The sequence below is a fragment of the Nanorana parkeri genome, unplaced genomic scaffold (genome assembly GCF_000935625.1).
Source record: "Nanorana parkeri isolate BGI_ZX_2015 unplaced genomic scaffold, ASM93562v1 scaffold2060, whole genome shotgun sequence".
In the NCBI taxonomy this organism is placed as follows: domain Eukaryota; kingdom Metazoa; phylum Chordata; class Amphibia; order Anura; family Dicroglossidae; genus Nanorana; species Nanorana parkeri.
This window is the reverse complement of record NW_017308328.1, coordinates 145,871-159,359: the sequence shown is the minus strand read 5'-3', so window position 1 is coordinate 159,359 and position 13,489 is coordinate 145,871. Positions and strand designations below refer to the sequence as shown.

The 13,489-nt window shown below is 48.8% G+C and overlaps 1 protein-coding gene across 1 annotated transcript in view; it reads left to right on the top strand.

Annotated features, from left to right (window-relative positions):
• Window positions 1-13,489, top strand: part of SMG1 (SMG1, nonsense mediated mRNA decay associated PI3K related kinase) — a 168,755-nt gene that overhangs the window by 54,878 nt on the left and 100,388 nt on the right. The window contains exons 17-20 of the mRNA XM_018572528.1: window positions 6,326-6,413; window positions 7,555-7,656; window positions 8,373-8,513; window positions 8,956-9,155. Of these exons, the coding sequence (XP_018428030.1) occupies window positions 6,326-6,413; window positions 7,555-7,656; window positions 8,373-8,513; window positions 8,956-9,155 (531 nt within the window). The remainder of the gene's footprint in view (window positions 1-6,325; window positions 6,414-7,554; window positions 7,657-8,372; window positions 8,514-8,955; window positions 9,156-13,489) is intronic.

Below are 13,489 nucleotides of genomic sequence, written 5' to 3'. Positions count from 1 at the left end.
TCCCCCCCTCCTCCACCCTCCTCCGTCGCCTGTCTGTCGGGGTGTGTGGCCCTGGGGGTCCTTGCCTGGATCCTCGGCGTCAGGGGGCGGCCTGCGGGTGTTCCGGAGGTGTTTTTGGGGTCGGGCTGCGGTCCTGGTGCTGGCGGAGGCTTGGGGCCTCCGGCGCTGCTGGCCGCTCGGTTCCGTGCGCGGGGGCCGCTAATCGAGCCCCCGGCTTCGTTTGCGGCCTTCTCTGGCGGCTGCCATGTTTGGTGTGGGCGCGTGCGCCCTCTTCCTGACGGCACTTCCGGTGCGCCGCTTCCCGGTCCCTGTAATAGCGCGTCACCCGGATCGGTCTTTCTTGCCGGGACGCGGTCGGGTGAGGACGTGCTGGGACACGGAGTCAGGTGCTGTAGCTGGGTCGTCTGCCTGCGGGAGAACGGTTGCTGAGGACAACCACGGTGGGGGCCGTGCCTGCTGGGGACTCCCTAATTGCCTGTGGCTTGTATTGGGGGCATGGACAGTGGGGACGGACTTGCCGCAGTGCCCTGTGAGGGTTGCGGCCTTCAGGGACTTCTCCCACGTCGCCTCTTTGCGCAGCCTGCGCTTCTGCGCCCCTTTCCCAGTCTCCCTTGATGCCTGCGGGGTCCTTGGGTGTGGGGTCCGCTGGCGCTGCATTGTCATTGGAGGTTTTCTCCTCCACTATGGACAGTTTTTTGTGTCCCGTATGGAGCGCGCGCTGACGCAGCGCCCTCCATTAAAGCGCTCCTTGCCGGCTCCCTCCCCAGTCCTTTCGGAGGAAGAGGGGGAAATTTCTGCTGCGGCGCGCATCCCGACCAGGGGGATTCCTCCCTGGCGGACTCTGGTAGTGACGAGTCGGGGGCCTCCCTTATGGTCCAGGAGCGCGAATTGGTCGTGGCCTTGGTTCGCGCTGTGCGGGAAACTCTTAAGATTGAGGAGACCCCGAGCTCTTCGACGCTCCCGCCGGTTCCGTTTAGGACACACAGGAGTAGTCGTTCCACTAAGGTTTTTCCTCATGTTCCTTTTTTTGATGACTTTGTCTACAAGGAGTGGAAGCGCCCGAGCAAGTCGTTTTCGTCCCCAAGCGTTTCTTGGTTCGTTATCCTTTTGAAGAGTCCTTCCTGTCTAGGTGGTCCACCCCTCCTGCGGTGGATCCACCGGTTTTCCTCCTGAACAAGGCTACAGTCATCGCGGTGGAGGATTCACCTTCCTTTCGGGATCCCACGGATAGGAAGGCGGAGGCTGTGGTGCGTACAATGTACTCTGTTTCCGGGGCTCTGTTGCGCCCCGTGTTGGCGTCAGCCCTGGTCTCCCAGACTTTGACCGAGTGGGCAAAGATGCTGCGTCAGGGTCTTGCGGAAGAAAACGTGTCTCCTGCTTATGTCGACCTGGCGGAACAGTTGGTGCAGGGTCTGCAATACCTGTGTAATTCGGCCTTGGATGCGGCACCTTTTGATATCCAAACTTTTTGTGTCGGCGGTCACTTTTCGACAACTTCTCTGGCTTAAATGCTGGTCGGCCGACCAGGCTTCCAAGAAGGCCCTGGCGGAGCTCCCCTTTACGGGGGATCGTCTGTTCGGTACTACCTTGGATGAGATCATTAAGGATCTGACGGGCGGTAAGAGTACCTTCCTGCCTCAGTCGAAAAAGCCTAGGGACCAGCGGTTTTCGTCCACCTCCGCCCTCTTGAGAAGGGCGGGAAGTTCAGCAAGGCGCCGCCTTCCCAGGCCGCCAAGCGCCCCTGGCAGCCCAGGAACGCCAAGCCCCAGGGTAAGCCCCCCGTGGCATGAAGGTAACAGTTGGTGCAGGGTCTGCAATACCTGTGTAATTCGGCCTTGGATGCGGCACCTTTTGATATCCAAACTTTTTGTGTCGGCGGTCACTTTTCGACAACTTCTCTGGCTTAAATGCTGGTCGGCCGACCAGGCTTCCAAGAAGGCCCTGGCGGAGCTCCCCTTTACGGGGGATCGTCTGTTCGGTACTACCTTGGATGAGATCATTAAGGATCTGACGGGCGGTAAGAGTACCTTCCTGCCTCAGTCGAAAAAGCCTAGGGACCAGCGGTTTTCGTCCACCTCCGCCCTCTTGAGAAGGGCGGGAAGTTCAGCAAGGCGCCGCCTCCCCAGGCCGCCAAGCGCCCCTGGCAGCCCAGGAACGCCAAGCCCCAGGGTAAGCCCCCCGTGGCATGAAGGCCTGCCCCCATCCCGAGATTCCAGGGTGGGGGGACGTCTTCGGCTCTTTGCGGGCCGCTGGCTGTCCCGCGTCTCCGACACCTGGGTGCGGGAATTGGTGTCTTCGGGCTACAAAATCGAGTTTCTGTCGCGTCCCGGGGACAGGTTCTTCCCTTCCAACATCCGTGTCCCTCCAGCGCCTGGCGGACCTTCATTGTGCGGTGGCGGATCTTTTGTCCCAAGGGGTGGTGGTTCCGGTACCCTCCTCGGAGAGGTTCAGATGGTTTTATTCCAACCTGTTTACGGTACCGAAGAAGGATGGGATTCGCCCCATCCTGGACCTCAAGCGGTTGAACGTCTTTGTGCGCGTTCGCAGGTTCCGGATGGAATCGATCCGCTCGGTGGTGGCGTGTCTTCATCAAGGGGACTTCATGGCCTCCCTCGACATCAAGGATGCCTACCTTCACATTCCAGTTTGTGCCTCCCACCAACGCTACCTTCGCTTTGCGGTGGGGGACGACCATTACCAGTTTTTCGCTCTGCCCTTCGGTCTGGCGTCAGTGCCCCGGGTATTCACCAAGGTGTTGGCCCCGATTCTGGCCCCCTATTCTCCTGCTGAAGGCGGAGTCTCATTCCTCTCTGGCGGCGGATCTGGCAATCACCGTTCGGTTGTTGGAGGAGTTCGGCTGGCTCCTGAACTTCCAGAAGTCTTGTCTGGTGCCGACCACTCGTTTGGAGTATCTGGGGTTGATTCTGGACTCCGCCTCGGCGGGTTTTCCTGCCCCCCGAGAAGCTTCTGAAGCTTCGCTCGCATGTGGCGCTATTGCAGGCGCGTCGGTGGCCGACGATCCGCTTTTGCATGCAGGTCCTTCCTTCGCTTTGCGGTGGGGGACGACCATTACCAGTTTTTCGCTCTGCCCTTCGGTCTGGCGTCAGTGCCCCGGGTATTCACCAAGGTGTTGGCCCCGATTCTGGCCCCCTATTCTCCTGCTGAAGGCGGAGTCTCATTCCTCTCTGGCGGCGGATCTGGCAATCACCGTTCGGTTGTTGGAGGAGTTCGGCTGGCTCCTGAACTTCCAGAAGTCTTGTCTGGTGCCGACCACTCGTTTGGAGTATCTGGGGTTGATTCTGGACTCCGCCTCGGCGGGTTTTCCTGCCCCCCGAGAAGCTTCTGAAGCTTCGCTCGCCTGTGGGCCTTCTGGACGTTTGGGCGACTCAGGGCCGTTGGTCGTTGGAGTCTCAGCTCTCGATCAACGTGCTGGAACTTCGGGCGATCCGCCTCTCCCTTCTTCATTGGACGGGCCGTCTTCAGGGGCTGCCGGTCCGGGTTCAGTCGGACAACTCCACGGCCGTGGCTTACGTCAACCATCAGGGCGGCACAAGAAGTGTGGCCGCGTCTCAGGGGGTGGAAAGGATTCTTTCTTGGGCGGACAAGCATGTTCCAGCTCTCTCTCCGCCGCGTACATTCCGGGCGTGGAAAATTGGCAGATCGGTGGATCCGGGGGAGTGGATGCTACACCCGGAGGTGTTTCACCAACTTTGCCTTCGCTGGGGGTTCCCGGACGTGGATCTCCTGGCGTCTCGCCTCAATCGGCGGGTCGATCGGTTCGTGGCCAGGAACCAGCACCCTTGGGCGGATGCGATGGACGCCCTGGTGGCGCCGTGGGCTTGCTACGGTCTGATTTACGCTTCCCCTCCACTGTATCTGTTGCCGCGTCTTCTTTGCAGGATCGCGGTGGAAGGCGTCCCGGTCACCCTCGTGGCTCCGGATTGGCCGAGGGCGTGGTACGCAGATGTGGTTCGGTTGGTGGCGGACGTCCCCTGGCACCTGCCGCTTCGTCCGGATCTTCTATCTCAGGGTCCGGTGTTCCATCCGTCTTTACCGTCGTTGGCTTTGACGGCGTGGCTGTTGAGAGCCAGGTGTTGAGGGACCGTGGTCTCTCGGATGCGGTTATTTCTACGATGATGCAGGCTCGCAAGCCCGTGTCCGGAAGGATTTACCATCGAACATGGAAGGCTTATTTTGCCTGGTTGGATTTCCGTCTCGTTTTGTTTTCCGTTTCCAGGATCCTCGCTTTTTTGCAGCGTGGTGTGGATCAAGGTTTGGACTTGAGTACGATCAAGGGCCAGGTTTCGGCTTTGACTGTCCTTTTTCAGCGGCTGATAGCCTCCAACGCTTTTGTTCGCACTTTTGTGCAGGGGGTTACACGTATCGTTCCTCCTGTTCGCTCCCCGTTGCCGCCCTGGGATTTGATTTTGGTGCTCTGTGTTGCAGGAGTCTCCCTTTGATCCCAATTCTGACTCTCTCAAAAGGTGGCCTTTTTGGTGGCGGTCACCTCGGTCCGCAGGGTTTCGGAATTGGCCCTCTCTTGTTCATCCCCGTTGCTGGTCCTGCATCGGGACAAGGTGGTTCTGCGGCCTCGGCCGTCTTTTTTGCCGAAGGTGGTTTAGGCTTTCCATCTCAATGAGGACATTGTCCTGCCTTCCTTGTGTCCGCAGCCTGTCCACAGGAAGGAGAAGGCGCTGCACTGTCTGGATGTGGTCCGCGCCATCCGTGTTTATTTGAGTGCTACGGCTTCGTTTCGGGAATCAGATTCTCTGTTTGTCGTTGCGGATGGCCCTCGGAAGGGCCGGGCTGCCTCTTTGGCCGCCATCTCTCGATGGATTCGCAACACGATCTCTCAAGCGTATGCTATTAAGGGGCATGAGCCTCCTTTTTCTGTTACGGCCCATTCTACAAGGGCTGTTGGGGCATCTTGGGCTTTTCGTCATGGTGCCTCCGTTTCTCAGGTCTGTAAGGCTGCGCCTTGGTCTTCTGTTCACACCTTTACCAAGTTCTATAAGGGGGATGTTTTGGCATCTGCGGATGCTGGTTTGGGGCTCAAAGTGTTGCAGGCGGCCGTTTGAGGGGAATTTTTTTGTTCAGTTGGGTTTGTTGTTTCTGTTACCCCACCCCTCTTTTTTTGTACTGCTCTGTGACGTCCCTACAGTACATGATCTCCCATCTGTTCCCTGTGTCCTTCAATGAACGGGAGAGAAAATAGGATTTTGGTACTCACCGTAAAATCCTTTTCTCTCCGTTCATTGAAGGACACAGGGCACGCCCCTCTGTGTGGGTGTGTACTCCTTTACTGCTTGTTGCTAACTGGAGACTTGTCAGCAGGTGGGGGGGGTTTGGCCACCGGCAGGGGCCGCCCCAGGCTGTAATTGGTCTTTAGTTTTGTGCCTAGCGTCCTTCTCCTGCAGGTGGCGATATTACCCTACAGTACATGATCTCCGATCTGTTCCCTGTGTCCTTCAATGAAGGGAGAGAAAAGGATTTTACGGTGAGTACCAAAATCCTATTTTTTTGTTTTTTCTTTTCAATTGAATATACATTCATTGAATTTTAAATACAAATATTCATTAAACACTTAAAACAATATCATTCACTCATAAGGTAATATCACAAAACAAGGTCACCAAAATCTCGAACCATACTAGTAAGACCTTCTGTATGCATTTAGTCTTGTATCACAATTACATGTCTACATATTGTACTTCTTGATTTACCGATTATCTATTTCTCCTTTTATATCTATTTTGCTAATTTGACCCTCATTTGACAACAGACCCTTCTACACCTATCCTACATAAATAAATATTTAAATCTACTAGTGAGGGGGCTTATTCCGACTTATAAATATCCCTAATATTAGTGTTAAAAAAATAGTGTCATCCTTTTGAACTAATACATAAAATCTGTTGGTGAGCATTGTGCTCAAACAAACAAACATTTCTACTATTGGAATAGTGAGGGGGTTATTCCAACTTAAAAAAAAAAATCCCCATTAAATATCCCTAATATTTGTGTTAGAAGATAGTGTGATCCTTGTGAAATAAGACCTAAACCCTGCTTTCAGGGTTTAATCTGTTGGTGAGCATTGTGCTCTATGAAAAAAAGAAGGGTAGAAAAAAAAGAGGGGAGGGGGGGGGACAGTGTGCATTCAATTTCAAGTGAAGGACAACTAGGACTAAGACTAAATCGTGAATAATAACCCCTTTTTTTCCCAAAAATTGTGACATATTAAATATATCCCTAGGTCCCTAAAATTATATATATAGATATAGATATATAGGTCTTTTTTTTTTGTTTGTTTTTATAATCTTACCAGCTCTTTTTGAAGATGTGAACATTAGCCTGCAAGCTTGCAACAGCCTTCATATTCTGTCATCCTCGTTACCAGAAGAACTACTTCACAGGTATGAATCTTCTTCTTTTTTTTGCCAGAGTTATCATATACTTCAGTTATATAGACCGCCTTTTCATGCTCTCTTTCAATACTGTTGTTGGCACTATTGAGATTTAATCTTAGCATAAAACAAAGTTTAATTTCTTGATCATACAAGACCGTTGGGTATCGTCATTTGACACTGGCCAGAGCTGAGCAAACACTTGTATAACTCCTCCCACTCCAGGATATCCTCCGTGTTTTTTGTTTTCTTAGGTGATGTATGTCTCGGCTCTACTGAGGTAGAAGAGTGTTTGTTACACTTTTTTTTTTTTTTCCTGCCTTTCTTTATTTAAGATCTTTGCCACTGTTGCCAGACACAGCCAGTCTCGAAGATTCCAAATTCCCCATGGTTGCTGCTTAGGGGGGCTGCACCCACACTGAAGGTGTGGGGTGGACCTGTAATACCAGTTAGGGCACTGAATTCTGCATTAGGCACCTATCTTGGCATGTGGTACAGCACGTTGGGTTACCCGCAGGGTGTTTATACAGGTCCAGGGCAAAGCGCATCTGCAATGGTGTGACCTTGTCCCTTAAGACCCCGTCCTGGAGGGGGAAGGTATGCTCATCTGAAGAGAGCGAAACTGAGGGTCGGTGGGCATTCCCCCTTTTCCCTTATTGGATGTCTGATGCAAATAGTAGGTGAGTCTCTGCCCCAAACCTCCCTCACCGGGTACCCCTGGTCTCCATGGTGCTGGCCCTTCAAAAGATCTTTCTTTTTTTTTTTTTTTTTTACTGAAAACTTTTTTGTGCGAAACGCCTTGAGTTTACTTCCAAAATGTAAAATCTGCTCTGTCTTGTGAACATGATACCCGGCTTGAGTTAGGAGTTAACTGATGTGGTTGTGTAACAGGCATTGATGTTCTAAAAAGCTGGTAAGAGAGATACGAATAAAAACAGAACAGAGAGAAATGCTTAGTCTTGTAAAGCATTCTCTGTAGTTCTCAGTCTTCAGAAAAAAAGTTGTTCTTGGTTCCTAACATTGCTGTAGTCATATACTAATTAGATAAAGACTTGAAAAGATGAAAGTTGTTTGTTTTTTTGGTTGTTTTTTCTTTTTTGCATGGTATTTATTCTTCAAAAAAAAGATTACAATACATAAATATTTTTAGGTGCATTGATGTTTGCCGTGTACAGCTTGTGTCCAGTGGAATTCGGCTCAGACAGGCTTTTGGGAAACTCTTGAAGTCTATTCCATTAGATATTGTTTTAAGGTACTGTATTTTGGCCATTGCATGTATGTTCTTGTCTCTTTATTAGTAGGAAATCTGCAAAAGGTTTTTGATTTTTTTTAAGATTAAGGCAAAACTGGAACCAACATTTTAATATATTGCAGTTTACCAGTCCTTAGATGAGGTGTCTGCCTTTTTTATTTTCTTGTTTTTTTGCTTTTTTTTTTTTTCTCCGATAGTTTCACCTGTTGAACTTGCCAGTAACACACGTTCTGTCTCAAGGTCATAGGACAGGAATTATTTTAGGGCTACAGAACACCTCCCCTCTCATAACATGGGGGAGGCTACTATAGCCCTAAGAGATCTCACAACAATTGAACTAATAGTGCAACACAGGCCGAAAGTTTAAAAAGTTACCAGCTCCCTCCTATTTCTAGCAGGTTCAACTGGTATTTTTCGCACTTAACAAATCTATAAAAAAAAAAAAAATGGTATATTTAAAACGAATAAGAAAAATTAATGCTGTAAACCCTAATGTTAAGGTGTTTTTGTTTTTAATATTGTATGATGGATTTGTGTGCCCCCCCCTTTTGCTTTGCATATCACCCTGTTGTCATACACTTGTCTGGAATCTGCTTTTGCATCTGCATTGCAACATAAGGATTTTAGAAGTTTTATAGTTAGTTTTGACACCTAGTAAACCCAGAAACCCTTCAGGTATTAGCAACTGCCAATAATGACTATTTTTTCCTCTACAGTAACACTAGTCACACAGAAATGCAGGAAATTTCGACTGCAATAAGAAACCACATGAGCAAGTCTCCCAGCAACACATTCCACCCCCAAGATTTTTCTGATGTCATCAGCTTTATTCTGTATGGAAGCACTCATAGATCAGGGTAAGCTTACTTGTTCCAATTTTCATATATACTTGGTGATGGAACATTAACCTAAAATATAAGCTGCTTCAAATACTGAAGCTATTGCTGCATTTCATGAATATTGAGATGTTTCAATACTTGCACAGATATTTTGAATTGCATGGTACTATACTTTGCTTGCAATTTTAGATTTAGCATGTCAAGATAACTAGGTATTGGGGCATCCACATTTTATTAAAATACCTCCTCGTAACAACGAATTTAGCTCAAAAGTTGTAAAAATGTTTTTTCTTTTGCTGCAGATGACGTGCACATGTGTCATCTTTTGCTTTTTAAAGGTTAAGGTCCATTTGTCACGGACTAAATGTGCCCAGCTTCATACTCCCATGCTTGAGTTTATGGAAATTCTATTATACCTGCAACAGACAATTATTTGATCTTTGTTTTTCTGTCTCTGTAGAAAGGAGAATTGGCTGGAGAAGCTATTTCACAGCTGCCAGAGGCTTGATAAACGTGATGCGTTACTCATTCCCCGAAACCTGCTTAAGACAGAGGCGGTCTTGTGGCAGTGGGCAGTGTGGGAGGCTGCTCAGTTTACTGTTCTATCTAAATTACGGACTCCCTTAGGAAGAGCACAAGATACGTTCCAGACTATTGAAGGTATGCTGTTACTCTTTTGGTACGGTTTACAGTTATACGTTTGAATCTCTTCAATCCTATGTTTCATTAACTCGTCCGCTGTCTGTTTCCGCGGGTGCACCCTCCTTGGAGACATGCTCCACATTTGGTGGACCTGTCCGTTCGCCTCACCTTTCTGGACTAGAATTTATCGTTTGCTATCCTGCCTATTTAACACTCGCATTCCTAAGGATCCCACATAGGCCCTGTTACACGCCACGATGCCTGGTTTATCCACATCCCAAAGCTCCGTAGCATATCAGATATTTGTAACCGCCAAATCGACCCTAGCAAGCAATTGGAAAAAACAACTCCTCCCTTATCACAAATTCACTTTGAGATTGGACAATATTATGATCAGCGAAAGATTAGCTAGTATTTTGACAGATGCTCATGCCAAGTTTTTAAAGGTTTGGGAACCTTGGGTACTATACCAACACCCTGAACTAGGTGTGGAAACCCTGAGACATCTATAAGAGGCTCCTTGAGAGGCGAGGTATAAAATGGTGAGAATGTAGAAAAGTAATTTACATTGGAAAATAACTTCATGTTACATAGTTGCATACTATTTAAGGTTGATTAAAGACACAGGCCCATCAAGCTCAACTTTGGGTGTCTGTGTGTGGTTGTGCAAGTGTATGCTTGTGTATGAGTCCCCGTGTGATTTGGTTTTTAAGAGTACCTGTACCCCTGTATGTTACGGTCTGAGGAAGGTGTCTAAATGCTTTTTGAAACAAGATAAAAACGAAAAGATCAAGCGCACTACCAAGGGGTAGAAAACTTGTGGCGGATGTGGTATAAGGCCAGAGATTACAGTGTGCAAGCTCCCAGTAAAAACAGAGAGAGGAGCCCTGTGTTAAAACTGAGTAAAAAAATGTATTGAGAGCGCTACTACTGTGCTGAAACAAACAGAAGAACTCACATTTGAGAAGTCATCTGCGGGAGGAAATCCAGTGAGGTCCCTGGGTGAATACAGACCTGAAGAGTCCAGTGGTCTGGTGGATAATCTGCCTATGAAGACGAGGGCTGCAAATGGAAGGACAGCTGGCTCTTGCAAGGACTCAGCTGGCCAGGCTGAGCCGTTGCAGCCGGGGCACTGTGTGTCTAAATTGCTGTTTGACGTTGGCTCCCTGTCAGTTGGCTCGGGAGGCAGAGCGGTGGTTCGTACAGTGACGGACGCCGACGGGAGTGGTAGGAGGGTCAAAGAGCACTGGAGGGCAGTGAAAGCTGGGTCGGTAGCTACGCATTGCGAGGCGGATCCTCTTTGTCAAGCTGTGATCAACCGGGATGGAACGCGTCCAGACCACTGGACTCTTCAGGTCTGTATTCACCCAGGGACCTCACTGGATTTCCTCCCGCAGATGACTTCTCAAATGTGAGTTCTCCTGTTTGTTTCAGCACAGTGGTAGCGCTCTCAATACATTTTTTACTAAATGCTTTTTGAATGATTCAATACTCTCCGCTGACACCACTGCTTGTGGCAGCGAGTTCCAGACTTAAACCGCTCTGACTGAAAAAAAAGCCCCAACACCCCCTGTGGTTTAAAGGAGAACTATGGGGTTAGAGCTTTTCCCCATAGTTCTAAGGGTAACGGGAGGACACAAACTAGCGTCCTCCCGTCACCCTAAGCTCAGTATACCGTGAGCTACAGCTCGCGGTATACTGAGACGCCGCAGCTGAAACTGATCCCGACAATTATGTCTGGATCCACCCAGCTGCGTGAGTGACAGCTGGCTCTGCCTTTCTAGAGGCCGGCCCAGCTGGACCCGCCCTCAAGCTCCCAGTAAAAACAGAGAGAGGAGCCCTGTGTTAAAACTGAGTAAAAAAATGTATTGAGAGCGCTACTACTGTGCTGAAACAAACAGAAGAACTCACATTTGAGAAGTCATCTGCGGGAGGAAATCCAGTGAGGTCCCTGGGTGAATACAGACCTGAAGAGTCCAGTGGTCTGGTGGATAATCTGCCTATGAAGACGAGGGCTGCAAATGGAAGGACAGCTGGCTCTTGCAAGGACTCAGCTGGCCAGGCTGAGCCGTTGCAGCCGGGGCACTGTGTGTCTAAAGTGCTGTTTGACGTCGGCTCTCTGTCAGTTGGCTCGGGAGGCAGAGCGGTGGTTCGTACAGTGACGGACGCCGACGGGAGTGGTAGGAGGGTCAAAGAGCACTGGAGGGCAGTGAAAGCTGGGTCGGTAGCTACGCATTGCGAGGCGGATCCTCTTTGTCAAGCTGTGATCAACCGGGATGGAACGCGTCCAGACCACTGGACTCTTCAGGTCTGTATTCACCCAGGGACCTCACTGGATTTCCTCCCGCAGATGACTTCTCAAATGTGAGTTCTCCTGTTTGTTTCAGCACAGTGGTAGCGCTCTCAATACATTTTTTACTAAATGCTTTTTGAATGATTCAATACTCTCCGCTGACACCACTGCTTGTGGCAGCGAGTTCCAGACTTAAACCGCTCTGACTGAAAAAAAAGCCCCAACACCCCCTGTGGTTTAAAGGAGAACTATGGGGTTAGAGCTTTTCCCCATAGTTCTAAGGGTAACGGGAGGACACAAACTAGCGTCCTCCCGTCACCCTAAGCTCAGTATACCGTGAGCTACAGCTCGCGGTATACTGAGACGCCGCAGCTGAAACTGATCCCGACAATTATGTCTGGATCCACCCAGCTGCGTGAGTGACAGCTGGCTCTGCCTATCTAGAGGCAGAGCCAGCTGTACCCGCCCCCTCTCCGTCCGTTCTGCCGGTCAGCGCTGGAGGATCGGAGGGGGGAATCCAGCCCCTCCCCTGTCACGGCGCTCTGCCGTGACAGGATTGAGAAGTGAGCGAACGCCGGTATGTGTTCGCTCACTTCCCAACCTACTGAGCCGACCTGTGACAGTCTCATTGTCACAAGTCGGCTAAAACCTATGAGGATGAGTGAAGAGCACTCACCTCATAGTTCTCCTTTATATCTTTTCTCCACCAGTTTTAGGTGGTGACCTCTAGTCTTTGTTATGGAGTTTACAGTAAAAAATGTATTGCTGATGTTGCCATCATCACTAAACATCTTGTACATCAAAATCATGTCCCCACTTAATCTCCTCACTTCTAGCATGTTTAAATTTAGTAACATAGTCTCGTAGCTTTGGTCCTCCAAACCCTTAATTGGTTTTGTTGCCCTTCTCTGGACTCTCTAGCTCAAGGGCATCTTGTCTGTGGATTGGTGACCAAACCTGAACCGCATATTCAAGATGAGGCCGAACCAGTGATCTATAAAGTGGCAAAATTATTGCTTTGTCTCTACAATAAATTCCCTTTTTAATACAAGATAGTACTCTGCTTGCTTTTTTTGGCACTGCCTGGCATTGCGTGCTGTTGTTCAATCTGTGGTCTACTATGACCCCCAAATCTTTTTTCCATTTCTGACTTCCCTAGTGGAGTACCCATTAATATGTATTCCTCTTGCCTATTTTTAACCCCAAAATGCATAACTTTGCATTTATCAACATTAAACCTCATCTGCCAAATAGTTGCCCACTCCCCTATTTTGTCCAGGTCCTCCTGTAATTTTAAGATGTCTAAGTCCGTGTTTATTACCTGATTTTAGTATCATCAGCAAACACAGAAACATGACTATAGACGCCCTGCCCAATATAGTTAAACAGGTTAACCATTTTTTTTTTCTTTTTAAAGCTTTGCATTTTTTTTTCTTAAAAAAAAAAACAGTTACTCTAACTGCCACAGATGTTGGATTAAATGCCAATTCCACCATTCAAACCATGTTTCATGTTACACCTATATTTAGGGTTTAACATGAAACATGGTCATGGTCTGCAAATTCAGCCCCCCCCCCCTTACAGTATCGCAGGGATCTTGTTTATATTTTAAGTGTGCTGTGTTGCTTCGCCTGCACAACAGTGTCATTCATCCACGGGTCCATTTACACTATCTTTGAATAAAAATACTACTAGTCCCATCTTCCATAGTGACAGAGGGACTCGTAGATCTCAATGCATTGCAAGTGGGGTGATGTCACTGCACTTGTAGTCTACTGATAACTTCCTCCAGCCCTGTAACTGAAAGTCCATACCAGCCCAAACAGTCTGCTGGAGCCTGGGCATTGCACCTGCGATCCACTTATGGCAGTTGCAAAGCTTTGCAGGCTTCATTGCAAAATAATGATGCATGCACTTTTTTTTCCCCCTAAAACCGTGTGGGTGCATTTTATTTTTTAGAAAAATTTGAAATTAACCTTAAATGGTGACTGCAGCAAATGCATTGTACTTCATCTGACTTTTTTTTTTTTTTTTTTTTTTAAGGTTTTTTTCAAACCCT